The sequence below is a fragment of the Moschus berezovskii genome, chromosome 5 (genome assembly GCF_049115385.1).
Source record: "Moschus berezovskii isolate FMDL1 chromosome 5, NW_MosBer_1.0, whole genome shotgun sequence".
In the NCBI taxonomy this organism is placed as follows: domain Eukaryota; kingdom Metazoa; phylum Chordata; class Mammalia; order Artiodactyla; family Moschidae; genus Moschus; species Moschus berezovskii.
In genome coordinates, this window is record NC_142464.1 from 6,694,235 (window position 1) to 6,721,677 (window position 27,443).

At 38.1% G+C, this 27,443-nt stretch overlaps 1 protein-coding gene and 1 pseudogene across 1 annotated transcript in view; one reads left to right on the forward strand and one right to left on the reverse strand.

The window, feature by feature from the left end:
* The first annotated feature begins 9,738 nt into the window (after positions 1-9,738).
* The window catches only part of MARCHF1 (membrane associated ring-CH-type finger 1), a 688,453-nt gene continuing 670,748 nt past the window's right edge, over positions 9,739-27,443 (forward strand). The window contains exon 1 of the mRNA XM_088836140.1: positions 9,739-9,837. Coding sequence (XP_088692266.1) covers positions 9,739-9,837 — 99 coding nt within the window. The remainder of the gene's footprint in view (positions 9,838-27,443) is intronic.
* LOC129561728 (glutamine synthetase pseudogene) lies at positions 14,795-15,615 on the reverse strand (annotated as a pseudogene).

Sequence of the window (27,443 nt, forward strand, 5' to 3'; positions counted from 1 at the left end):
AGAGTCATCTCTTGTATTGTTGGAAGAGGGTGTTTGCTATAACCAGTGTGTTCTCTTGGCAAAATACTGTTAGCCTTTGCCCTGCTTCATTTTGTATTGCAAGGCCAAACTTGACCTTTACTTATTGCCTTACTTAGGATTGAGTGTTTTGGGCTTCCCACATGGCGCTAGTGGTAAAGAAACCACCTGCCAATGCAGGAGACATAGGAGATGGGGTTTGATTTCTGGGTCTGGAAGACCCATACAGGAAGGCATTGGCAACCCACTCCGGTATTCTTAGACATAACTGAAATTATTTAGAATGCATACATACTTTAGAATTTAATATTGTGTCTATCTTTGGCTTATGATCCATGTTACCTTATTTTACTTTTATAATGATTTTCATGGTTTAGGTATTCTTCCTTAACCATCGTCATCTACCTTCACACTATTTTACATATATTCCTTATATTATATTGTTTTACAAAAGTAAGACCTTTACCTTGATTCTCTTCCTTATTTGTCTTCACAGCCCTTGTCCTATTGTTGTCTCTATTGATAATAAATTCTACAATGCACTTTTAAATAATCAATTTTAAATAAAAATTTTAATGAGACAGTGTCTTTTGCAATTACTTACATGTATACTATTTCTGGATCTCACCATGGCTTTGTGTTGATACAATTTTGTATCTGGTGTCACTTTTCTTCTGCCTGAGAAAAATCCCTTAACATTTTTTGCAATATAGGACTGCTAGCGTAAATTTCCTCAGTTATTATTTGTGTGAAAACTCTTTTCCCTTTATTTTTGAAGGATATTTTCATTGGTATTTAATTTGAGTCGACAAGTTGTTTTGTTTTTTTTTTTTTACCTTCCAGATGAGCTAAACAGAAGTTGGTATGATTCTTATATTTCTTGCCTTATATTACACATGTATTTTTCTCTCCAATGTTATTTAAGATTTTCTTTTAGTTAAATGTTTTTAGAAATTTGGTATACTTGAATCTGATTTTCTTTAGATTTCTTCAGTTTGGTATTTGATAAGCTTCTTGTATCCATGCATCTAATTAACATAAATTTTACAAAAAAATGATTATTATGTTTTTCAATATTAATTTCTGCCCGATCTTCTCTCTCTTTTTCTTCATACCCTTCATTTGCATGAATGTTAAACTGCTTGATTTTTCTCCCATATTTTACTCCTTCTCTATTATTCACAGTCTTTTTTTCTCTCTGTGAAAATTTTAGATTTTTTGTTGCTATGTCTTCAAGTTTACTTATTTTTTAATGTAATGTCTAATTTTGTTTTCAATCTATTTAGTAAAATTTTGTTTCAGATATTATATTACTTAAAGTTATAAGTTCCACTTGGCTTTTAAAAAATAATTTTCATCTCTTTCTTCCTACATTTGTTTCCCTCTGAGACAATTTATAATAGCTATTATAATGACAGTTTGCTTAATCCATCACTTCTATATTTTTTTAGATTTCCTATATCAATGACATTAATCTTAACTATTAATGATGGTTTGCTTCATCTTTTTATGTCTAATTATGTTTTATTCAGTGCCAGATACTCCATTGTTGAGAAACTGAATGTTGCTATCTTCCTTTAAAAAGTGAAAACTTTTGTTTTAACCTGCAGATCATTTACTTGAGGTTTAGTTTGTTTTATAGAGGCTGGCTTTTACACTTTGTGAATGTCTATAGTTGAATTTACCCTAATATATACTTGTCTGCTGATCTCTGCTGAGTATCCCAGTATTCTACAAATTCTCTCCTCTCTCACTTGCCGGATCTTGAACTCCACGTCTCCTCTGGGATTTGCTTGGCTTCTATGACTCAGGCACTCCTCTTTCATTCCTTCCTTGCAGAGTGCAATCTCATGAACATGCATGTTAATGTATCACTCAAGGGGAACCTTATACAGATTTTTGGAGCTCTTTCCCTGAGGTCCTTCCCAGTTCTTCACAAATTTTAGCCATCTTCATTTCCCTACATCTAAATCTGTACCTCCTCAAATAAGATAGGCAACCAGGTTCTGGTTTTGTTCTTTGTACCAGAATTTGCCTCAAGGCAGAAAACCAGAAAATCATAGGAACCTTCTCATTGTTTTCTTTTTTAAAAAATCACTGGTCTGTGTTACTTGGTTGACCATTGCCTGGAAACATTTGTGTAATATATATCCCCAGTTTTATATTTCTTTACACTTGTATATAGTTATATACAGTGGGTAAAGGAGTCCCAGAGCAAATGAGGAAGAAATCTTCCCACCATTACTTTAACCTCAAGTTGCTTCTTCCTCCTATCTATCTTGCCTCTTATATGCCTGAATTCTGTGATTTCCATTCTGTTCCTAGGTGTTTGTAACTTAACTTTTTGAGTGCCTAATATGTGTCATGATCTGTCTTATGTTTCACACATATTGTATAATCTAACCACATGCTTTGTAACTCTTTATGTAGTGCCCTCAAGTGAAGTTATTAAATGTTTTTCTAGCATTCAACTCATATAGATTCCATGTAACAGCAAATGGTTGTCTTTATTTGTAAATGATTTAAGTAATAAAATATATGGTAGCTTCCTCTTTAAAACATTATTGAATAATATGATTCCAGATGAATTGAACTCTGTTTTAAATGGAAACTTTACGTGGTAATTTTAATATGAACTAAATGGTCATTACTTTCTGTCACATCTTATTCATATGCTGATTGTAGCTATTTTTAGAAAAAATGATCCTTGGGCAATTGCAGACTTGTTTGTAACAGATGAAAAGCCACCAGTTAATACTAAAGTTCTAAACAGTTATCTCGGAGAAGGCAATGGCAAGCCACTCCAGTACTATTGCCTAGAGAGTCCCATGGATGGAGGAGCCTGGTGGGCTGCAGTCCGTGGGGTCGCTAAGGGTCGGACACGACTGAGCGACTTCACTTTCACACATTGGAGAGGGAAATGTCAACCCACTCCAGTGTTCTTGCCTGGAGAATCCCAGGGACGGGGGAGCCTGGTGGGCTTCCGTCTATGGGATCACACAGAGTCGGACACGACTGAAGTGACTTAGCAGTAGCAGTAGCAAACAGTTATCTATATTTTTATTGCTTAATTATATTGATGCAGTTTTATTTAATAAAATAAAGCATCAATCAATGCTCTCCATTAACAAGCTGTTTGAAAGGTGTTTCATGTCAGGCAGTAAACATTTTTTAGATAGCTATTCTTCTATGAATGAAATTATATCAAATTTAAAATTATGTACAATTCATAATAGAATTATTGTTCAGATTGCATTTGATTTTCAAACCAATTATAAATATTTCTCCATTGAACGTCTGGGAATAAGTACTTCTTAATATTCTACTCAAGTGTTCTTTCTTCCTCAGTTGTCTCCAGAGGGACTGAAGATAATTATTAAATTCTATCCAATTCAGTAATCATATCAGTAAATATTCAACACAAATAATCTAATTTGCTCTATTTAGTAGTTTAGATAAAGTTATTCAGTATTGCTGTGTATTTGCAGAGCTCTTGTGGGAGTAAATAAAATTCATTTTCTAAAATTTAGATACTGGTTTTGATTATTTGACATACAGAGTGACTACCATATGTGAAGATTTTCAGGAAATAATGTCTTGCCAACCACTTATATTTTCAGTTCAATGATTTATAATCTGACATAAAAGTAGGTATCTGCCAGCAATCCAGGGGACCCTGCTTCAATTCCTAGGTTGGGAAGATACCCTGGAGAAGGGAATGGCTACCCACTCCAGTATTCTGGCCTGGAGAATTCCATGGACTGTATAAATCATGAGTTCGCAAAGAGTCGGAGACAACTGAGTGACTTTCACATAAAAATAGATTGGATCCTCTATGTTTCGATCATTTATTCTACCTTTTAAAAATTGATTTTCTGGATTTTTGACCTATTTGGAACTCGATGGGGTCCACATTCCTGAGGAAATGATGTGGCAGTATAGGAGTTTGTGCTGTATGTATTTGTTTTGCCCACTGCAATGAAAGCAAAGACATTATGATAGAATGCATTGAGCTGGGTGTCATTGTAACTAAAGTTCTAAGAATACCCATTAACAGGCTTTGTGATGTGCACTGCGAGGAAGGTATAATCAGGCACCTTGATGAATCTGCATCACCAATATCACAGTTGCTCTACAGTCTATCAGTCAGTGCTCTCTATTAACAAGCTGTTTTAAAGGTGAGTCAGTGTGAGGCAGTGTTATAGTTCATCTTTAGCCTCTCATTGACTATATGTGGGAATCTGGCAAATCATACACCTCTCAGAACCTTAGTTCCCTTCTCTGTTGGTGGTGGTTTAGTTACTAAGTCTTGTCAGACTCTTGCGAGCCCATGGACTGTAGCCTGCCAGGTTCCTCTGTCCATGGGATTTTTCAGGCAAGAATACTGGAGTGGGTTACCATTTCTTGCTCCAGGGGATCTTCCTGAGCCAGCAATAGAACCTGGGTCTCCTGCATTGCAGACAGATTCTTTACCAACTGAGCTATGAGGGAAGGCCCTCTTCTCTGATAATTAGAGACAATTATTCTGCCTAGAAAACTTATGGTGAGAGCCAAGTTAGGTAACGTACATATGCAAGAGAGCCTGATACAGTAATCTCCAGATAATAGAAGGCTTAACAAATAGTAATTACTGTTGTCATCGTTGCTATTTTCTGCAGTATAATAATACAAATTTATAATAAGCAAACCAAGCTGCGGCAACTCTCTGATCATAGAGTTACATTGTGTCAGCTGCCATTTGGGTACAAGACATATACTATTTTCTTACAATTCTCAGTTTTCAAAGAAAACTGAGTGCTATTCAATCTAGCATGCACACTTATATTTAATCAACAAATGGAAAGAATCCTCTTTGCATATAAAATACTAGCTTTTACTGTGTGTTTAAATACTCCTTTCTTAAGTAGAGTTTGAAGGAACATATGAAATATTTTTTAATATATTTAGTCTTTATTATTCTTTTTAGTATATTTTAATATTTGAAACATTTATTAAATAAGCTTTATAAAATATGAGTGGTTAACACTTACTTAAATGTCTTCCGAACAGCAAGCCACATGCCAAGAAGTCGACATGCATTATTTCATTTAAGTTTTACCACAGAACTCCTGGTGTAATAATTAATGCTATTTAAGAATCTTACTGTCTTTGAAAGTTAAAATATCTAGATGATTATTAATATTATTAAAAATAAAGAAAGCATTTGAATTATTATTCAGTTCAGTTCAGTTCAGTTCAGTCGCTCAGTCGTGTCCGACTCTCCGCGACCCCATGAATCACAGCACGCCAGGCCTCCCTGTCCATCACCAACTCCCGGAGTTCACTCAAACTCATGTCCACAGAGTCGGTGATGCCATCCAGCCATCTCATTCTCCGTCGTCCCTTTCTCCTCCCGCCCCCAACCTTTCCCAGCATCAGAGTCTTTTCCAGTGAGTCGACTCGTCGCATGAGGTGGCCAAAGTATTGGAGTTTCAGCTTTAGCATCAGTCCCTCCAATGAACATCCAGGATTGATCTCCTCTAGAATGGACTGGTTGGATCTCCTTGCAGTATAAGGGACTCTCAAGAGTCTTCTCCAACACCACAGTTCAAAAGCATCGATTCTTCGGTGGTCAGCCTTCTTCACAGTCCAACTCTCACATCCATACATGACCAAGGGAAAAACCATTGCCTGAATTATTATTATAGTGCTCTAATTTATCAGATTTTGGAGACCAAATCATGGATGGAGAGAGCATCCCATAAAATGATATAATATCCATCTGATAAAGCTTTTGATTTATTCTTCTTAAAAAGTAGTACAGAATACTTTTAAATAATCAATAGCCTATTTTCAAATATTTTACAGTATGTCATACATTTTACACCCTTTAATCTTTATTGAATGTCTTTTGTTTATAAATTTTTTACAGTAATAACTTTTTAAAATCTTCAGTATTTCAAAGTTAACTATGTTAGGAATCTGTTCTGTTATTTTTACCTCTTTTTAGAACTTCTACATGTATTGACAGAATCTGTGTGTGTGTGTGTGTTTTGGTCAATCATTTCAAATTGTAGGAAAGGAACATATGTATAGTCAACAACTAGACAGGTCTAGTAATTGGAGAAGGATATGGCAGCCCACTCCAGTGTTCTTGCCTGGATTCCCAGGGATGGCAGAGCCTGGTGGACTGCCGTCTATGGGGTCTCGCAGAGTCGGACACGACTGACGTGACTTAGCAGCAGCAGCAGTAATTGTAAAAAACTTACACTGTTGCCACAAGCTGATGATTTAAATCTTCTGTGTTAAGATACAACACCTCTCATCCCCTGTCCTTTTCTCTTTTAACTCTTCTTTTTTTTTTTTTTTTAATAGTAAGTCATCAACAGCTACAGACATTCTTTCTGCTGTTGCTGCTGCTGCTAAGTCGCATCAGTCGTGTCCAAATATCATTTTTACTAAGCCCCAACCTGGACCCCAATTACTCTTTAAAATGAACTATTTAGACCTATAATGGTTCCTGGTGCTCAAGCCTTCTTCAATCCTTACATTCAATATTCTATTTATGTCTTAAATATTGACTGTATTGTACAGGTATTTTTTCAACCTGACTTAGCTGTGGGAGTCACATCCTCCTAATGACACAGGAAACTGCTTGACTACTGACACTGTCCCACATAATTTTATATATTACCTCTTGCCTCTTAATTCCTAGCATGGGTCAGAAAACACAGAAGATGCTCAATAAATTGTTGTTAAAATGAATTATCGGTCTCTCCAGTATAGCATTAGCAGATGCTTACTTGGTCCCTTGTCTTTGCCTAATACTGTGTTTCTTTTCTTACTTAATTACAGTCAAATAAACCCTTTAGAGCTCATTTTAGTTTTTGAAGCTGGCAAAGACTTAGGTAGGTCTTATAGTAGAGGATTAGATGTGTATTTCATTTTGTTTTCTTTTTAAACTAGAGACGACTGAGGCCATTGAGACCAAGGCCATTGAGACTGAGGCCATTGAGACCAAATCAGAATCTCTTCGGGAAGGCTGAGGTTCCAGCATTAGAATTACCACCTGCAAATCTCAAAGTTATTAGCCAGATGTAGTAATTGGGATACTGTTTTCAGAGCCAGAGGTTGGAAGCCAAAAGATGGCAGCAAAACAAATACAATTCAATCATGTGTGTGAAATAATATCCAAGTAGATCCAGGCTGGTTTCAGCAATAATTATAGTCAATAGTATCGACAAAAACAAGTTTGGAATTCTGGATCATGTCTTATGATTGCTGGTGCACATAGACACAAATCAGCTAAGTGATTCTGACATCCAGGGCTCCTCTCTTATATGGGGGCCAGTGTCTGCTCATGATCAGCTGTTGAGTGCTTTGATTCTTGTTTATTCCATAGGGTTTAATTACTGAACAAAATCGACTGTTCTCCCACAGGAGAACTGCGTTCCATTACCGTTCTTTTAGCTTTGGATTGTTATATAAAGAGCCTTCCCAGCAAGACTCCATGCTTCCAGCTAGGAGAACACTTTGGGAGCAACTTAAGGAAAAGTGTTAGATAAGTGCATCCTTGATATTGATTGGTGTAGGATCCAGTGTTCCAAGGCTGTGCAGTATTAGAACCTACAGAGTATTCAAAGCATTTTTCCCCTGATTTAAAAATTTTAAAAATTCAGTGTGTGCCAGTATCTAATACAGTACTAGGTGAGTATTTATTAAACACCCTGGTTAGTAATTATTCTTGTAATTTATGAAGTATTTAGTTGAAAAGATATAATAAATCATGATTATTAAATAACAACTGATCTTATTTAGTGTGTTAAATATTTGACAAAGTAAATATTTTCCAGATTTATATTTAATTTTTAAGGTAAAAGGAAACTAATTGATATAGCTCAACCACATAAATCAAATTAGCTTGAAATTAAAATCTAATATTAAAAAATCTCAGAGTAAACAAAGGATAACCACCCATGCATAATGAAGTAAAGGATTAAGAAAACCATTTAGTTAATTCAAGCTAAAAATCTCCTTTCTGTAAATTCAATGAACATTTTAAGCAAAAGTATCTAAGTCTAAATTATCTGGAAAGCTGACTTAGCTTTTTATGGAAATTTTCATGGATGGAAACACAGACGATATTACTGTTTTAAACAGATTCATAATTTGCGTTTTAGTATTTGCCACACACGATTAAATTTACAGATTTCTATTTCCATCCTTCCTTTAATTAAGACAATCCTTTTAGATAGAGGGATTAACAGTTATTTTTAAAATAAGAAAATACCTACCTCACAATTACAGGTCACAGATGTCATCGGTGATCCCAGAGCTACAGAAATGTTTAAGCATTATCTGCTTAACTTTGGATAGAACAGTTTTGGAAGAGTTTGACTTTTAAACTCCTTCATTAAAGTTTTCTAGATGTACTTTGTAAGCTCAGAATGATGAGGAATAAATACTAGGTTTAGGGCTATCTAACTTATTTATTTAATTTATTTTACTATTTTAAAGCAAAACACTTATCACTAGGTAAACTTTAAATAGCTTATTGTTCTAAGGTTATTTTATTGCTATCTCTGGGGATTTTCAAAATTGGTTTATGTTAGAATCATCAGTGAGCTGTTAAAGAAATGTCCACCTCACATTTTCCCTGCCAAATATCCTAGCAAAGAAGATATGATAACAGGAGAAAAGGGATCTTTTAAAAGTTAATATATTTTAATAACTCACTCCACAGGGATATCTATTTATTTATTTTTTGGAAGAGCAGAAATTTAGATCAGCCATTTATTTTCTCCAAATTGCATATCTATAAAGGGGACAATAAAGTCCTTAGCAGACTCTACTCCCTTCCTGGAAAAGCAAGAGGAAAATACTCTTGGTTCTAATGTATTTCCAGAAGCACGGGAGTTGCAGTAAAGCAGAAATGGGTGCTGTGGGGCTCCAAGCCTTGGAGTAACAATACCTCTGATTCGTGTTGCTGATTTCTTACTGAGAAAGGTGCAGGCAACAGTCAGCTCTCTTTAACAACCAACCAGCTGAAGAAAGACATTTGCACTTGTTCCCCATCTCTGTTTCTTATTTTTTACACCTCATTGGCTGCTCTTCACTTCAAGGCAGATCCTTTGACCTAAGCAGATTATTGCAGATGCATTAAGGACACAGCCAGCTAGCCATTCTTCTCAAGGAAGAGATTTGGCTCCAAATAGGACACTAAGCTCTTCAGCCTTCTGCTTATTTACCTAGGCAGCAGGATGCAGTGTCTCTGGGTGCTTAGTGGACTCCTGGGGAATTAGGAAAAAACAAAAGCAGAATCGGCAGTGGCTGCAAATGTGGTTGCAAATAAGGGCCTGCGAGACCTAGGTTTCCTTGGTTTCCATGACAGTTGGTAGGTACCATAGAAATTGAATTGTCTCCCATAATGCTTCTAGGGGAGAGGGGGTGCTCCAGTGACAAAACGGTGCAGTTATGACTTGCAGTAAATCATCCTTTTGAGATGCAACACTGTCTGTACTATTTGCTCTTGCATTTCTTTTCAGTTCCCTTTCAGTATGTTTGACCTTTTAGCCAGAGATCCTGGCTTCTGCTGCACAGTTTCTTAAACACTCTTTTTCCCCTTTTTGTTTAGAACTGAGCTTGTCAAAGCCAGGATATGAACTGTGCAGGTGGGCTCCTCAGGGCGAGTGAAGAGATAAGGGATCCAGTCAGGGACTGGCCACCTGCAGCCCTGCCAATATGCCCCTCCACCAGATTTCCATAATCCCCGCCCGGGAAATGGCCAGCAATGGGACAAGTTCCATGGGCAGAAACAAAGAGAAGAGCAAGGAAGTCGAGGTAAGAAGAGGTTTGATTTGATAAACTAGAACAGCCAAGCTGACTGTAGCCATCACTGCTCTGTGTGCCCTGGAGAGGTCGGGGCTCAGGAGTAGCTGGGCTGCCCCTCCCAGTGTGTGACGGTCCCCTGGAAGAGAAAGTCTGGTAACTAGTAGGAAAACAGGAAGTGTAACCTCTGCTTCCTGAATGGAGGAACCAAATCCATGTGGACACCTGCTGCTTGAAAGATAAACGCTTCTGCCTCTGTCCTGGCATCCATCAGAGTCACTTTGCCCTCGGGTGGCTCCCAGGGCTACCCTGGATGGCTCTGACATTGCTGTCATCCATTTTCAGACAGTGAGGCTGTTGATGGCTGCTAATTTTTCTCACTGTCCATTAAGCTAGAATGTTTGAAAATAACTTTCTTAACAGAGTGATAGAGAAGCAAAAGCTGTGACATCTGTGTTACTGACCATATAGCATGAATTAGGACAACACTCCACTGCCTCGTACAATCTACTGCTTCCATAGCCATTCTCAGGGATATATTTGGATTACTTTTGCTTGTTGTCTTTTTTATTTATAATTTTTTTCTTCTTCATTAAAAAATATGTGAAACTTACATGGGTTAGAAAAATATAATATTCAGCTTATTACATTTAGGCTTTATTTTGCTGTGAAATCTAGCAGGATCTGTTCTAAGTGAAACTGCTTGAAAGATGTTGGGAACTTATTTCAAAGTTTTTTAAGGAGATTGAGCAAGCTGAAGGATATTGGGTGAAAATATTATAAATGCTGTTGCATTTTTTTTAAATGGGATCTTGAGACGGAATGTCAGAATTTGTAATCCTCTTATTCCCTCAATATAGCTGTTGTCTCAGGACTTGTTAACTTGGTAGAAAATGAGATTTGTCCACCTCCAGCTCTGTATGTTGATCGATTATCTCTTAAGAATGGGTGGTGGAGACAGAGAGGGCAGGGAAACAAAATCCAAACCAACCAACTAACCAAACAAACCCAAGGGAACTGGAGTGTCAAAGACAGCCTGATAGAAAAATGAGCTCAAATCACCTTCAAGTGAGAAAAGACATGTGTAGCCTCTTTGTACTTTGTACTGATCTTGAAAATGTCGCTGAAGAGTTAGCAGATTATGATCTGTCTAGAGCCTGCAGGAAACATCGGAAGATGTGTCTGACTCATGTAGTGAAAGACACTTTTATTCTAGTCATCGCCATCCCATACACACATGGCCTATTTGTAGGGTTTTTGAGAATGAAATATCTCTACAAAGTGAGGAAGTGTATCAGCATAATATTAATTGGAAATACTCTCTGTGATATATATCTGTCCTTTGACTTGGTATGATTGCTAGAACATCAAAATAATCATCTCAAGTTTATTGGCATTGGGTAGGGAGTGGAGGACATTGATCAATTCTGAAAATGTGTGTGGGAATGTTATAAGTGAGATTTGTAAAAGATACACACTGCTTACTCATCATCTAAGTTCTTTGGATGATCCTAAAATAGTATGGAAGGAAACTTCATATGAGAATATTGAGTGGAAATTTTGCATAATTTCTAGAATGATCAACTTCTGAATGACATTTGTAAATGAAAATGCTGTTTTTAATCCCAGTCCTCTACCACCTTTCTTTGGCGATATGTCAACACCAGCAATTTCCTGTCTACTTGGCCATGAATCAGATAAAGCTCGGGTGGCTTATGTGACTTTTTAAATAAATCACACTTGTCTTTTTTTTTTTTTTTTTTAACTTGTTAGAAATAACAATAAAATTACTCAATCTCAAATGAAAATAGCCACAATCTTCATCTAGATATTGATGTTAAGCCACATCTTCTGAATTCTCAAATGTCTTTTGAAAAATTAGCCACTTATGAGCAGCTTAGTTTCTTCAGGGGCCAACACAATTATTTTGTGAGAGTGTGAGTCAGGAGACATTCTTAAAAGCAAATTGGGTTAATTATGAGAGAAATAAATTAAACTCCTAGTTTACACAATGTTTTTTAAAACAAACGTTGTTCTGTGCATCAGAAAGGAAATCACATTTCAGGCTAAAGTATATCTTCGTTTTCTACTGGATGGAGTTAAAATAATCTCTTTAAGAGTATATTTGAAACATACCATGAAATCTCATGGGCTATTAAATAGTTTGTCTTGATTGACCAAATAGTTTGTCTTGATGGTCCAGAAAAGTTGTGAATGCCATTTAAGGTGGATAAATTAAAAAGTATGCCCAGAAAACAGCAAAATTCTGTAAAGCAATTATCCTTCAATGAAACATAAATAAATTAAAAAAATAGAAACATGCCCCTGTGTGGGGAAAGCAAAAAGAATCTATTTAGGACAATGATTTCTGTAATTCCAAGTGCTGGTTCCCTCTATAAAAGGAAAACCATCTTATACACATGGGAGCAGTTCCTGATGGTTGAGCAAATGAGACAGCTCCCATATGCATGTTGTGCATATGGGGCCAACCATCTAATTTCAAATTTAAGACTTTGCTAATATAAATGTGAGTCAATTTAACTTGTACTATTAGAAACTTAGAATCTCTCAAATAAACAAATCTATTAACTTGACATCAGTTTTTATTTTAAGGCATATTTAAAGAAAAGAAAGTGTGGAAACTCTTTCTGAGTTACTATTGCACTCCAGAAGATTTAAGCTGTAATAAATAAACAGATTAAGGTCTTAAAAAATAATAAACCTAACCCTAAGCTTTATAATGAATATATATTTTGGTGCATTTTGTGTGCTGTATAGTTATTTATCTACTTAGTTAATAAGCTCAAAAGTGCAAAATGCAAAATAAAATTTTCCATCCAGTTTGGGTATAGCTGGTATTCGTGCTCAAGAGAACGGTCTGTCACTAAGTCGTGTCCAACTCTTTGCTACCCCATGGACTATCTCCCACCAGGCTCCTCTATCCATGGAATTTTCCAGGCAAGAATATTAGAGTGGGTTGCCATTGCCTTCTCCAATTAATGTTCAAGGAAAGGATGCAAATTCTTCTTCCAGGAGGTCCTTGAATGCTTAAAGGATAGTGTGCCTCAGACTTGGATTCCAGACACAAAGTTTTATCAGCACAACCAGAGATGATTAATTTCTTACAAAGTCAATGGACTAGTCAAAATTATAAAAGGTTTATATACAATGCAGTTAATCAAATGTATTAATCTAGTCAAAATTATAGAAGGTTTACATACAATGCACTTAATCAAATGTATCAATCTATACTTAGAGATATTTTTAGTGATGGACTTGACTGAATGTTCCAAGAAAGTTCTGGAAATTAGCAATCAGAGTTTTCTTTGTATCTTGGAATCAGTCTAGTTCATCCACATCTGCAGAAAGCCGAAAAACACCCCTCTGAATAGGTCCATAGCTCTCCAAAGCTCTCCAGAGCTCTTCTTCTTTCATTGAGGGCAGAGGTTGATCAGTTTAGCTTCTTTAAATCTCATTTGCATACTTTTCTAAGTGACCACTCACTTTTCTATTCATTCATTTTTTTTTTCCTTTTTTTTCTTTGTAAGGACAAAGGTGGGGTTTATTTTTATTATAAAAGAAAAATAATAATAACTCCTCAGGAATCTTAACAAAAGAAGGAAATATATTCACACTCAGAAAACAGACACCAAGATACAAAATTACAACTGTTTGGACTCCAGACTTTTCCCATCTCCTCCAGAGCAGAGATGGGGAGGAGACAGCTGGAGCAAACAAGCAATTCTGTAAAACAAAGACTTAGAAACCCTACAAATATGATTAAAATCTAACTTCTGCTCTGCTTTTTTTTTTTTTTTTTAATATATCAAAAGGCCTGCTTTATTGACATGATAGTCCCACTGGAAAATAACCCCAATACCTCCTTGTCAGTAGCATTCTCAAGTTGACCAACCAACTCATATTTCCAAACCCTGTGTGGGCAAGTACATGTGTGTCTTTTAAACCTGGGGCTCAGTGGATGGCTACTGCTATCTTGGGCTTCCACCTATTAATCAACCAATGTCAGCCTCCCCAGAAGGGAAAGCAGGGCAGAGAAAAGCCCTGAAGAGGTAGTGAGGTAATAAGAGCTGCAAACAGCCAACTTTTCCAGCATGGCCTCCCCCATCCCCAACCCAACTCAAAAGGAGATCCTTAATTTCTAAGCAGACTACTTGTCTCAAATCTGGGTTCCCCATAACTAGAATGGCTTTTTCTCCCTAAAGAGAAAACACACATTTATCTGCACACCCATGTATATAAAATTTTTGTTTTTATATTTAAGTATAAAAATACTACTCTGCTTTGTGTTATAAATGGAGGACCCCACAATGATAATCTTTTCTTTTAAAGTAGGGCTTTCCATCCATTTATGCTGATTCTGTCAGGGCATTGAGTCCCAGGGAATGGAAGCATCACACCAGGAGATCTAGGGCGTTTTCCTACCTGACTTCCCACCCTTTCTTCTCTCCTAATTCTCATTTTTAATAGAAAGTTGCTTACAAACTCGTAAGTAATGGAACTTCCCACCAAGAAGGGAAATCCTAACCTAACCGTAGAATCTAGTACCCTCCCCCTCTGGCCTCCACTCAACAAGCACTCAGAAAAGTCCTCCACATCCCTTCACAATGACCGGGCTCTCTGTCCGGAGAGCTATGCCTATTGGACAAACACACCTGATTAAATGGAAGCAGTGGTTATGTTCCACCCCCACCCCCTAACTAATGCACTGGAAAGCTTCAGTGACAGGAAAAAGAAAAGGGTGGGGGTAGGTAGGTGGTTGTGAAGTGATTAAGAACTTGACCCCCTCAATCCTGACCACAGGAAACAAGAGATATTAACTGGGTGTGAGGAATTTAAAAAAAAAGAAAGACTTTGATATTCCCCTCTTTAAGTTATAGCTATGATGACACTGAGAGGGGGGAGAATGGGAGCAAGATGTAGCATTAGGAGGGGTTTTGAGGCTGCAAGTCTAGTCCACGAGGTACTGGTTCTGGAAGGGCTCATGGCCAATTCGTTCAGAAGACCACATGCAGTGCAAGATGGAGCGTGCCGCCCAGATACAATCTCCCACAGCGACTCCTGCACAGGGCCCTGGCATCTGTTCCCCTCATCTTGATGCCAGCATACAAGCAGGCCTGGCAGTGAGCGTTCACAATGTCCCTGCCCTAGGCCTTGTCCTCTCCCACACTGCAGTAGTATGGACCTTGGGGCCCAGGAAAGCCATTGGAAGGTCAACCAAAGAGGTGCCTTCTGTGCCCCTAAGGGTATATTCCTGCTTCATTCCAAACCGGAGGTGCTGGTTGCTCACCATGTCCATTATCCATTTACAGGGTTGTCTTAAATTGGTCTCTGCAGGCTTTGGGTTGTACTTGAAGACTTCACAGTACACCAGCTTGTTGGGGTCCTTGCAGAAAGGGTCCCGAACCATGGCAGCAGGGACAAGATACATGTCACTCTTGGAGACTTCAGACCGAAAAGTCCTAGAGCCGTCCAAATTTCACTCGGGCAACTCTTATATGCACTTGGGCTCAGAATCCAAGGTTCAGGTCTTGCAGCACAGTCCTTCTGCAGTGCCGTTGATTCACATGTACATAGCTTGGACTTTCTTGCTTGAGTTAGGGTCATGTACACCTGCCTGATGGCTTTGTCCAAGGGGGAGGTGGCCGAGGTGGCCGTGGTGGAAGGGATCCTGGGTGCCATGCAAGCAGTGGGTTGGGCAGGCCGCGAGACGGTGGTAAGGAGAAGAGACGGGGGCCAGGGTACTGCTGAGACAGCCTGTTCTTCTCCCATTCTCGCTCTCCATTCTTTTCCTTCTTTTTAACATATGTTGGCACCCCTTATTTGGAGAAGGAAATGGCATCCCACTCCAATATTCTTGCCTGGAGAATCCCAGGGACAGGGGCGCCTCGTGGACTGCCATCTATGGCGTTGCACAGAGTTGGACACGACTGAAGTGACTTAGCAATAGCAGCAGCAACATCACTTATTATGCTGCAATTAATTCACATTAGGGATCTGGGCCTATAAGACATCTGTCTTTTACAAGGGGAATCAAATTTTGAGACCTCAAGGGTAATTGAATTTCATACTCTATGACAGGAAAGCATAAGGATAGTGCAAATTCCAGTCTTTAGTTAACCTGTCACACAAACTACTTAGGATACTCATTTATAATCAAATGTCCATAAGATCCATTGTATTTCAAATATAAAGATGAATCAGAAACCAAGCCCAAAGCTGCATTGCATGCCGCCCAGCCCTAATTAGCACACTCCCTTACCCCTCAGATGATAGAGCTGTGTCAGAGGAGAAGAGGCTGGAACTCCTGGCATCTAAACTTTCCTCACTCTCAAATGGACCACGTGTGACAACCATGCTTTAGAAAGGGTTTCAGGGATAGAAAATACAAATCACCCCACCAAAAAAACAAATACACTACGGTTTACATGTGCATTTTCCTTCACTTCTTTTACAATTTTATGATATTTTTATATTTTGAATTTACCTTCCTTTTTCCTGTGATATCACTTTTAAGACATTATATTTGTCTTTCCAACAATAACCCAGGTAACTGCTTATCACTTATGTGGCAATACCTTCACGAACTTCAGTAAATTAAGAAATAAAAATGTATGGCTTTTAGAATATTCTTCATTTTGAAATAGTGGCTATATTACAGATTTATTATTTCTATCTTTAGTAGAAAATTACAAAATTTAAGTAGCACATTCAATCTCAGGGCCAGATCCTAGTTTGCTATTCAATTCAGTTCAGTTGCTCAGTCGTGTCTAACTCTTTGTGAACCCATGAATCACACACAGCACACCAGGCCTTGCTATCCATCACCAACTCTGGGAGTTCACTCAAACTCATGTCCATCGAGTCCGTGATGCCATCCAGCCATCTCATTCTCTGTCATCCCCTTCTCCTCCTGTTCCCAATCCCTCCCAGCATCAGATTATTTTCCAGTGAGTCAACTCTTCTCATGAGGTGGCCAAAGTATTGGAGTTTCAGCTTCAGCTGAATTTCAGTCCTTCCAATGAACACCCAGGACTGAGCTCCTTTAGAATGGACTGGTTGGATCTCCTTGCAGTATAAGAGACTCTCAAGAGTCTTCTCCAACACCACAGTTCAAAAGCATCAATTCTTCGGCGATCAGCTTTCTTCACAGTCCATCTCTCACATCCATACATGACCACTGGAAAACCATAGCCTTGACTAGATGGACATTTGTTGGCAAAGTAATGTCTCTGCTTTTTAATATACTATCTAGGTTGGTCATAACTTTCCTTCTAAGGAGTAAGCGTCTTTTAATTTCATGGCTGCAATCAGCATCCGCAGTGATTTTGGAGCCAAAAAAAAATAAAGTCTGACACTGTTTCCACTGTTTCCCCATCTATTTCCCATAAAGTGATGGGACCAGATGCCATAATCTTAGTTTTCTGAATGTTGAGCTTCAAGCCAACATTTTCACTCTCCTCTTTCACTTTCATCAAGAGGCTTTTTAGTTCCTCTTCACTTTCTGCCCTAAGGGTAGTGTCATCTGCATATCTGAGGTTATTGATATTTCTCCTGGCAATCTGGATTCCAGCTTGTGTTGCTTCCAGTCCAGTGTTCCTCATGATGTACTCTGCATAGGATGACAATATACAACCTTGACGTACTCCTTTTCTTATTTGGAACCAGTCTGTTGTTCCATGTCCAGTTCTAACTGTTGCTTCCTGACCTGCAGACAGGTTTCTCAAGAGGCAGGTCAGGTGGTCTGGTAATCCCATCTCTTTCAGAATTTTCCACAGTTTATTGTGATCCACACAGTCAAAGGCTTTGGCATAGTCAATGAAGCAGAAATAGATATTTTCTGGAACTCTCTTGCTTTTTCCATGATCCAGCAAATGTTGGCAATTTGATCTCTGGTTCCTCTGTCTTTTCTAAAACCAGCTTGAACATTTGGCATTTCACGGTTCACATATTGCTGAAGCCTGGCTTGTAGAATTTTGAACATGTCTTTACTAGCGTGTGAGATGAGTGCAATGATATCAGCCAATCTAATTTCAAAGTTCTGTTTGCTTCTTTCCAATTAAGGTACCATACCAGAAACTTTTCCCATTGCTTAACCAAAATTTGTGGATCAAGGGGTTACAGAATCAGAAATTCCCTTGAAATTTATTCATGTTAATTCCACAGTTGAATCCCATAGAGAATGAATAGCTTGATTATGTCACAGGAGTAGTTAGTGGTAAGTGAAAGTGAGTGTTAGTTGCTCGATTGTGTCTGACCCTTTGCAACCCATGGACTGTAGCCTGCCAAGCTCCTTTGTCCATGAAATTCTCCAGGCAAAATATTGGAGTGGGTAGCCATTTCCTCCTCCAAGGGATCTTCCTGACCTGGGGATTGAACCCGTGTCTCCTGAATTGCAGGCAGATTGTTTAATCCCTGAGCCACCAGTGAGTGCAAAGTTGGGACAAAATTATGGGCCTTCTGACTTCCAGTCTTTGTTCTTTCTAATATTGCTGAATTTAGTGATTTTTTTTTTTCTTTCAAGGCACAACTTTAGAATCCTTAGACTTAAAATAATTCATATAATCTTCAAAATTGCTAACCTCTGAATGGTGGAGCTTACATTTCTTATTGTAAGAATTAGTTGTCCATGACTCATAGGTTAGATAGAATATTAAATGGGTCAAATTTATAGAATATAACCAGAATTAATTTAATTTAAATTTAGAAAATAAGGTAAAAATGAATAATAATGCTGAAAATTGTTTGGTAGAGAGGATACTAGACTGAGATTCAATGTATCTGAAATGTAGTCCTAGCTTCACTAAAACCTTTTAACTTGAGTAATTCACTTAACATCTCAAGCTTGTCCCCTAGAGAAAAATGTCATGTTTACTGGAAAATGTACAGAAAGTAACTTTGCTAGATCTCATTTTAAAAATAAGAATCTTTTACTTTTTTTTCCTGTTACTCCTTTAACACACATGCTGGAGAAGGAAATAGCAACCCACTCTAGTACTGTTGCCTGAAAAGAATGGACAGAGGAGCCTGGTGGGCTCCAGTTCATGGGTAGCAAAGAGTCGGACACAACTGAGCAACTGAGAACACCTTTACCATAATCATGAGGCCAGGCTTCCGGTTTGGCTCAGGCAGAATGGAACTCACCTTCAGTGGGCATCTCTTGTTTCCATTGTATATCATCCATTCTACCTTCTGGAAACAGTGCTCAGAGAACCAGTCTTGCCCATCTCATGACAGCCTTGATGGGTTTAAAGAAATCAATACATTACAATACCCTTTCATAGCCCCTGAGCACAGAAAACGGATCAGGACTGGAAACTTCACTCCCTCAGAACCAGAGCACACACAGAGCCTTTAATAAACTGCTAAAGAAGAGAAGCCTTGCTGTTTCTGAAAACCTCTGGAATAGACTAGCTCTCTTCTTCTGGATGGTTTATGTGAGGACATGAGTTCTGGATATTACAACTGGATATTGTAAGGGAAAAGGTTGGTGCTTGTAGGGGACCAGGAAGTCCTATGGGTACTGGAACTGATTATAAATAGGCAGGACAGAAGGAAAGCAAGAAAACATAGATTCTGCATGATGTTTGTTGAGCCACTGGGTCAATCCTTCCTTGAAACCAACACTTATTCAAAACAAAATAACTTTCCAATGAAGTGATTTAATATATGTTCTTAATTATTTTTAAGCCATTTTCTCGTTTAGTTGTTACATCAATTACATGACAAGGTCCTAATTGATTCTTTTCAAAGTGTAATTTCAATTGTTTACTGTGTTGTTATCTGTGCAGCAGCTAATTCCTGAGCTTGGAAAGAACTGGGCTCCAGGTACAGCTGTCACAAACATTAATTTATGAATGACCTGTCCACATAAGCTGTCCCAAGTGGTGCAGTGGTAAAGAATCCCCTTGCCAATACACAAGACACAGGGGATGCTGGTTCTATCCCTGGGTCTGGAAGATTCCCTAAAGAAGGAAATGGCAATCCATTCCAGTAATCGTGCCTGTGAAAATCCCATGGACAGTCTGTGGAGTTGCGAAGAGTTGGACACGAATGAGCAACTGAACACATGCACACATTTACCCAGAATGATCTGTATTAGTAAGGCAAGTGCATTTTGAGCAGGTGTGAGCTTAAATGCCAGAGGGTGGAAAGGCTAATTATCTTTCTATTTTTCCACTTTCCAAGGCTCTCCTGAGTCTAAATTGAGTCCCATGTGCTTAGAGTTAATTCCTCTGAGTGTACTAATAGTATTGAAATAATTTTCTATAATGAAAACTGGGAAATTTCTATATTATTATTTGCTTTCAATTAAAATTATCATAATTCACAATTTTTCTTTAAAACAGATGTTGTGGATAACTGCATTAATAAATAAGACTGAATAACACATTTTATTGACTATTAAATGAAAATAGTAATTGTTGGTACACCCTGGTCAGTAAATTGTGGGCTCAGTTAGGCAGATAGATTGTTAAAATTCCTTCCTGGCATAAATTTTATAAATTGTTATGAATGTGCAGCTGATTGAGTGGCTCTGCGATCATTGTGTTAGAAAGGCTGTTGAACAAAATTCTTGATGTGGAAATGTGTAGGAACATGGGAGGAGTAGATGTACTTACCCATGTTTTATTAAATATAGAACTTGTGGATTAGCCAATATTTAACTTGATTCTTTGCAGCACAAAAGAAGCACTGAGGATGTCAACACAGATTTAGAATCCCTCAGTCTGAGGTACTGCTGAATGGGGAGGATGGCAGCATGAGCATTACTTTTCCCCAGGTCTTTCCTACAAAACCACCCAGAACCACTTGCAGCGCCTTCACAGCCTCCAGGTGGGGATGAGAAATGACATCTATTCAATGCTCATTCTCTCCCCTGTCTCTGCAGCCCTGTTAAATAATTGAAATAGGCATGACCTGAGGGTAGAACTGGTGATGATACTTGGCTCTTAAAAGAGGGGAAGGAGACTGAAGCAGAGGCCAGGGTGCTCCTGGGTGTGGGGTTCCTGATGATCCTGTTCATCATCTGTATGCAGCAGGCAAAGAAGACAATTGCAGTGAGCTCCCTTCCCCTAACAGCTGACAAAGAATACACATTCTCTGATACAAAGGAGCTCTTTGAATTCTTTAGGATTTGTGCTTTTGATGTCAACAACAAAAAGAGAGTTTCTTAGGAAAGGATTCTGGCACCAGGAAGTTGCTGGTCACACAGTTCTTTAGGGCACAGGGAGGCTCAGGTGTGAGATAGAGTGAATAAACATTTGTGAAGTGAGGCACCCGCTATGTTTGCACAAATACGCACGTTTTTAAAAGATAGGAATCATTCCCACATGTAAACCTAAGAACATTTACTCCTAAATAAATTCCACACAGTGTATAGGGCTATGAATGTTTCCTAGCTGAAAGTTGCGTGTTTAAGTCGTGCAGTTAGAACTGATAGCACAGTTTTACTTTCCAGTTTTATTCACAACTATTTTTTTTACAAAGTTACAAAATATGAAAGAGATTTGTTACTGTAACTTTTACAAAGCTTCAAAAATTTAAATTCTGACAAGATGTTTTGTTTTAATATAAACCTACTTTCTCTATGACCATTTACGATGAAACTGCTCCTGTAGTACATTCACGTGTTGGAAGAAGTGATGTCTGCCTGGCATAGTAAAGGATTTGCCTATGACTTCAGTGTTACCATCTTACTCAAGCATTCTGTTTGGCGTTCAGTGAGAGCATATAGGGACTTCATGCTTTAGAATTAGAGGGAATCTCTCGTGTGTTATGTGATCCTATGTGGACAGATCACAGAGTTAAAAACATATGTCTGGAGGAAACGAACTGAATTTAAATCTTAGCTTTGCCTCTTCTTAGTTGTAGAACCTCCATAAGATAATTTAACACCTCTGTGTCTCAGTTTCCTCATGTGTAAAATAGTGACACATGTGAGAAGTGTCTCATAAAGTTTTAAGAATTAAAATGAGTTCATATTTCTAAATACTGGGAATACTAGAGACAAAATAAACACCACTGAGGACTTCATAAATGAAAGTATAAATCAATTCCTTATGTTTTACATCCAGCTATTTTATTGTTTGTTGTGAATAAGACTCATTAGTGCTTTCCACTAGTGACGTGATGAAGACCTATTTACGGTTGCATAAGGTCATAGAGAAAGCATTTTACAATAATGATGATAATTAAAAATAATGAAAATAAAAAGCTAACTCATTGCTAGTTGAAGTTTGCCTGATCTCTGACCTTTGCATGAATAGACCCTCTGTTTGCCTTAGATAAATGAAACCTAACCTATAACTTTCACATTCCAAGATGTCTGGCTCTAGGTCAGTGATCACATTATCATGACTATCTTGGTCGTGAAGATCTTTTTTGTACAGTTCTTCTGTGTATTCCTGCCACCTCTTCTTAATATCTTCTGCTTCTGTTAGGTCCATACCATTTCTGTCCTTTATCGAGCCCATCTTTGCATGAAAAGTTCCCTTGGAATCTTTAATTTTCTTGAAGAGGTCTCTTGTTTTTCCTATTCTGTTGTTTTCCTCTATTTCTTTGCATTGATCACTGAGGAAGGCTTTCTTATCTCTCCTTGCTATTCTTTGGAACTCTGCATTCAGATGCTTATATCTTTCCTTTTCTCCTTTGCTTTTCGCCTCTCTTCTTTTCCCAGCTATTTGTAAGGCCTCCTCAGACAGCCATTTCGCTCTTTTGCATTTCTTTTCCATGGGGATGGTCTTGGTCCCTGTCTCCTGTACAATGTCACGAACCTCCGTCCAGAGTTCATCAGGCACTCTATCAATCAGATCTAGTCCCTTAAATCTATTTCTCACTTCCACTGCATAATCATAAGGCAAGTGGGCCTTAGAAAGCATCACTACGAACAAAGCTAGTGGAGGTGATGGAATTCCAGTTGAGCTATTTCAAGTCTTGAAAGATGATGCTGTGAAAGTGCTGCACTCAATATGCCAGCAGATTTGGAAAACTCAGCAGTGGCCACAGGCCTGGAAGAGGTCAGTCTTCATTCCAATCCCAAAGAAAGGCAATGCCAAAGAATGCTCAAACTACCGCACAATTGCACTCATCTCACACGCTAGTAAAGTCATGCTCAAAATTCTCCAAGCCAGGCTTCAGCAGTATGTAAACCGTGAACTCCCAGATGTTCAAGCAGGTTTTAGAAAAGGCATAGGCACCAGAGATCAAATTGCCAACATCCGCTGGATCATGGAGAAAGCAAGAGAGTTTCAGAAAAACATCTATTTCTGCTTCATTGACTATGCCAAAGCCTTTGACTGTGTGGATCACAATAAACTGTGGAACATTCTGAAAGAGATGGGAATCCCAGACCACCTGACCTGCCTCTTGAGAAACCTGTATGCAGGTCAGGAAGCAACAGTTAGAACCGGTCATGGAACAACAGACTGGTTCCAAATAGGAAAAGGTGTACGTCAAGGTTGTATATTGTCACCTTGCTTATTTAACTTATATGCAGAGTACATCATGAGGAACGCTGGGCTGGAAGAAGCACAAGCTGGAATCAAGATTGCTGGGAGAAATATCAATAACCTTAGATATGCAGATGACACTACCCTTATGGCAGAAAGTGAAGAGGAACTCAAAAGCCTCTTGATGAAAGTGAAAGAGGAGAGTGAAAAGGTTGGCTTGAAGCTCAACATTCAGAAAACAAAGATCATGGCATCTGGTCCCATCACTTCATGGGAAGTAGATGGAAAAACAATGGAAACAGTGTCAGACTTTGTTTTTTTGGGCTCCAAAATCACTGCAGATGCTGATTGCAGCCATGAAATTAAAAGACGCTTGCTCCTTGGAAGGAAAGTTATGACCAACCTTGATAGTATATTAAAATGCAGAGACATTACTTTGCCGACCAAGGTCCGTCTAGTCAAGGCAATGGTTTTTCCCGTGGTCATGTATGGATGTGAGAGTTGGACTGTGAAGAAAGCTGATCGCCGAAGAATCGTTGCTTTTGAACTGTGGTGTTGGAGAAGACTCTTGAGAGTCCCTTATACTGCAAGGAGATCCAACCAGTCCATTCTAGAGGAGATCAATCCTGGATGTTCATTGGAGGGACTGTTGCTAAAGCTGAAACTCCAATACTTTGGCCACCTCATGAGACGTGTTGACTCACTGGAAAAGACTCTGATGCTGGGAAAGGTTGGGGGCGGGAGGAGAAGGGGACGACGGAGAATGAGATGGCTGGATGGCATCACCGACTCTGTGGACATGAGTTTGAGTGTACTCCGGGAGTTGGTGATGGACAGGGAGGCCTGGCGTGCTGTGATTCATGGGGTCGCGGAGAGTCGGACACGACTGAGCGACTGAACTGAACTGAACTGAACCTATAACTTTAATGTGTGACCATCAATCTCACAGCTACTGAATCAAGAATTTTGGAGAGTCAAGAATTTGTAGAAAAATACATACTATCCTTCATTTCTGTTCCATATTTATATTGCCAAGTGGTCTTTACTTATGCCTCTATTTCTCCACATTTCATGAGCCTTCAAAATTTATTATGAATATTTGTTATTATGATAATTCTTTTCACTTTTCTTCATCTTTACTGGGGTTATGCTCTCAATTTCCTTTTGTTGGTAAAATAAACTATTTATTATATAGAATAAGTTATGCTATGAAAAAAATAAAATATCCGGTGATACTTAATGAGTAAGCTTATTGAAAGTTTACATGCATAGTGTTATCCTGTGAATATCTGAGCACTTAGTTCAGTTCAGTCCAGTCGTTCAGTCGTGTCCGACTCTTTGTGACCCCATGAACTGCAGCACACCAGGCTTCTCTGTCCATCACCAACTCCCAGAGTTTGCTCAAAATCATGTCCATTGAGTAAGTGATACCATACAATAATCTCATTCTCTGTTGTCTCCTTCTCCTCCTGCCTGTATACCAGCATCTGGGTCTTTTCCAATGAATCAGTTCTTCACATCAGGTGGCCAAAGTATTGGAACTTTCAGCTTCAGTATCAATCCTCCCAATGAATATGCAGGACTGATTTCCTTTAGGATTGACTGGTTTGATCTCCTTGCATTCCAAGAGATTCTCAAGAGTCTTCTCCAACACCATGGTTCCAAAGCATCAGTTCTGCTACACTCACCCTTTTTTAGGTCCAATTCTCACATCCATACAAGGCTCCTGGAAAAACCATAGGTTTGTCTACATGGACCTTTGTCAGCAAGGTAATGTCTCTGCTTTTTAAAATGCTGTCAAAGTTGGTCATAACTTTTCCTCCAATGAGCAAACATCTTTAAATTTCATGGCTGAAGTCACTATCTGCAGTGATTTTGGAGCCCAAGGAAGTAAAGTCTGTCACTCTTTCCCCATCTATTTGCCATGAAGTGATGGGACCGGATGCCATGATCTTGGTTTTCTGATTGCTGAGTTTTAAGCTGGCTTTTTCCCTCTCCTCTTTCACTTTCATCAAGAAGTTCTTTAGTTCTTCACTTTCTTCCATAAGAGTGGTGTCATCCGCATATCTGAGGTTATTGATATTTCTCCTGGCAATCTTTATTCCAGCTTTTGCTTCACCCAGCCTGACATTTAGCATGATGTGCTCTGCATATAAGTTAAATAAGCAGGGTGACAATATACAGCCTTGATGTCCTTCTTTCCCAATTTGGAACCAGTCCATTGTTTCATGTCTGGTTCTAATTGTTGCTTCTCAACCTGCATACAGATTTCTCAGGAGGTAGCTAAAGTAGTCTGGTATTCCCAGTCTTTAGGAATTTTACAGTTGGTTGTGATCCACATAGTCAAAAGCTTTGGCGTAGTCAATAAAGCACTTAAAGAAATGGAAATTGTTTTTTCATTTTTATAGATTAAGTTAACACTATTCTTAACAAAATTTTCTCATACCCTTTCTTTTTCTCTTCTTCTGTGACCCCTGTATCTGGAATGTTGGTGGGTTTGATTGTCCCAGAGGTCTCTGTGACTATCCTCAATTCTTTTCATTCTTTCTACTGTATTCTGCTCTTCAGAATTTATTTCCACCATTTTATCTTCCAGTTCACTGATCCATTATTCTGCTTCAGATATTCTGCTATTGGTTACTTCTAGAATATTTGTAATTTCAGTAATTATGCTTTTTGTCTCTATACATTTATTCTTTTTTTTATTTTAAATAAGGCTTTTAATTAATGTTTGACAGAGCTGATTCAGGTTGAATAGACTAAATTTCTTTTAACAAACTTACTTATACTCCAGAGTCCTTTAAAAACTTAATAGCATTTATACATTGAAGGTATTTGATTTTCTTGTAACTAGCACTTCAAATGCAACAAGCATTTGAAGCAACAAGCATTTGACCCAACAAGTAAAACTTTCTACAGTTCATAACTTTTATAAATAAAATAAATTAAATGTACAGTGAATAAGTTCTCTGAAATATTTCAATATTTCTGCAGGTTCAGTAACATCATAAAATACATATCAACTAAAATTCACAAATCTAAAAACCTGTTAGGCATTTTTAGGCGTTTTAAGTTGGAAACGAAGACCAATGTTACATCGTAATATGCCAATTACAAATAGTACTTCAAATAGCAAATACTACAGTTTGTCCCAAACTTTAAAAACTATTCATGAACTCAACACTGAACTATTGATGGCTATGAGAATTGTTTCCTAGCCTTTTTGAATATTTCAACCCATTTACGTTTAAGGTAATTATTGATAAGTATGATCCCATAGCCATTTTCTTTCTTGCTTTGGGTTCAAGTTTATACACTCTTTCTGTGTTTCCTGTCTATAGAAGATCCTTTAGCATTTGTTGGAGAGCTGGTTTGGTGATGCTGAATTCCCTCAGCTTTTGCTTGTCTGGAAAGCTTTTGATTTCTCCTTCGTATTTGAATGAGATCCTTGCTGGGTATAGTAATCTGGGCTGTAGGGTATTTTCTTTCATCACTTTAAGTATGTCTTGCCACTCCCTTCTGGACTGAAGAGTTTCTGTTGAAAGATCAGCTGTTATCCTTATGGGAATCCCCTTATGTGTTATTTGCTGCTTTTTCCTTGCTGCTTTTAAGATTTGTTCTTTGTGTTTGATCTTAGTTAATTTGATTAATATGTGTCTTGGAGTATTTCGCCTTGGGTTTATCCTGTTGGGGACTCTCTGGGTTTCTTGGACTTGGGTGATTATTTCTTTCCCTATTTTAGGGAAGTTTTCAACTATTATCTCCTCAAGTATTCTCTCATGGTCTTTCTTTTTGTCTTCTTCTTCTGGGACTCCTATGATTCGAATGTTGGAGCGTTTAACATTGTCCCAGAGGGCTCTAATATTGTCCTCATTTCTTTTAATTTGTTTTTCTTTTTTCCTCTCTGTTTCATTTATTTCTACAATTCTATCTTCTAGTTTGCTAATCCTGTCTTCTGCCTCTGTTATTCTATTGTTTGTTCCCTCCAGAGTGTTTCTGATCTCATCTATTGCATTATTCATTGTATACTGACTCTTTTTTATTTCTTCTAAGTTCTTATTAAATCTTTCTTCCATCTTCTCAATCCTTTTCTCCAGGTTATTTATCTGTAACTCCATTTTGCTTTCAAGATTTTGAATCATTTTCACC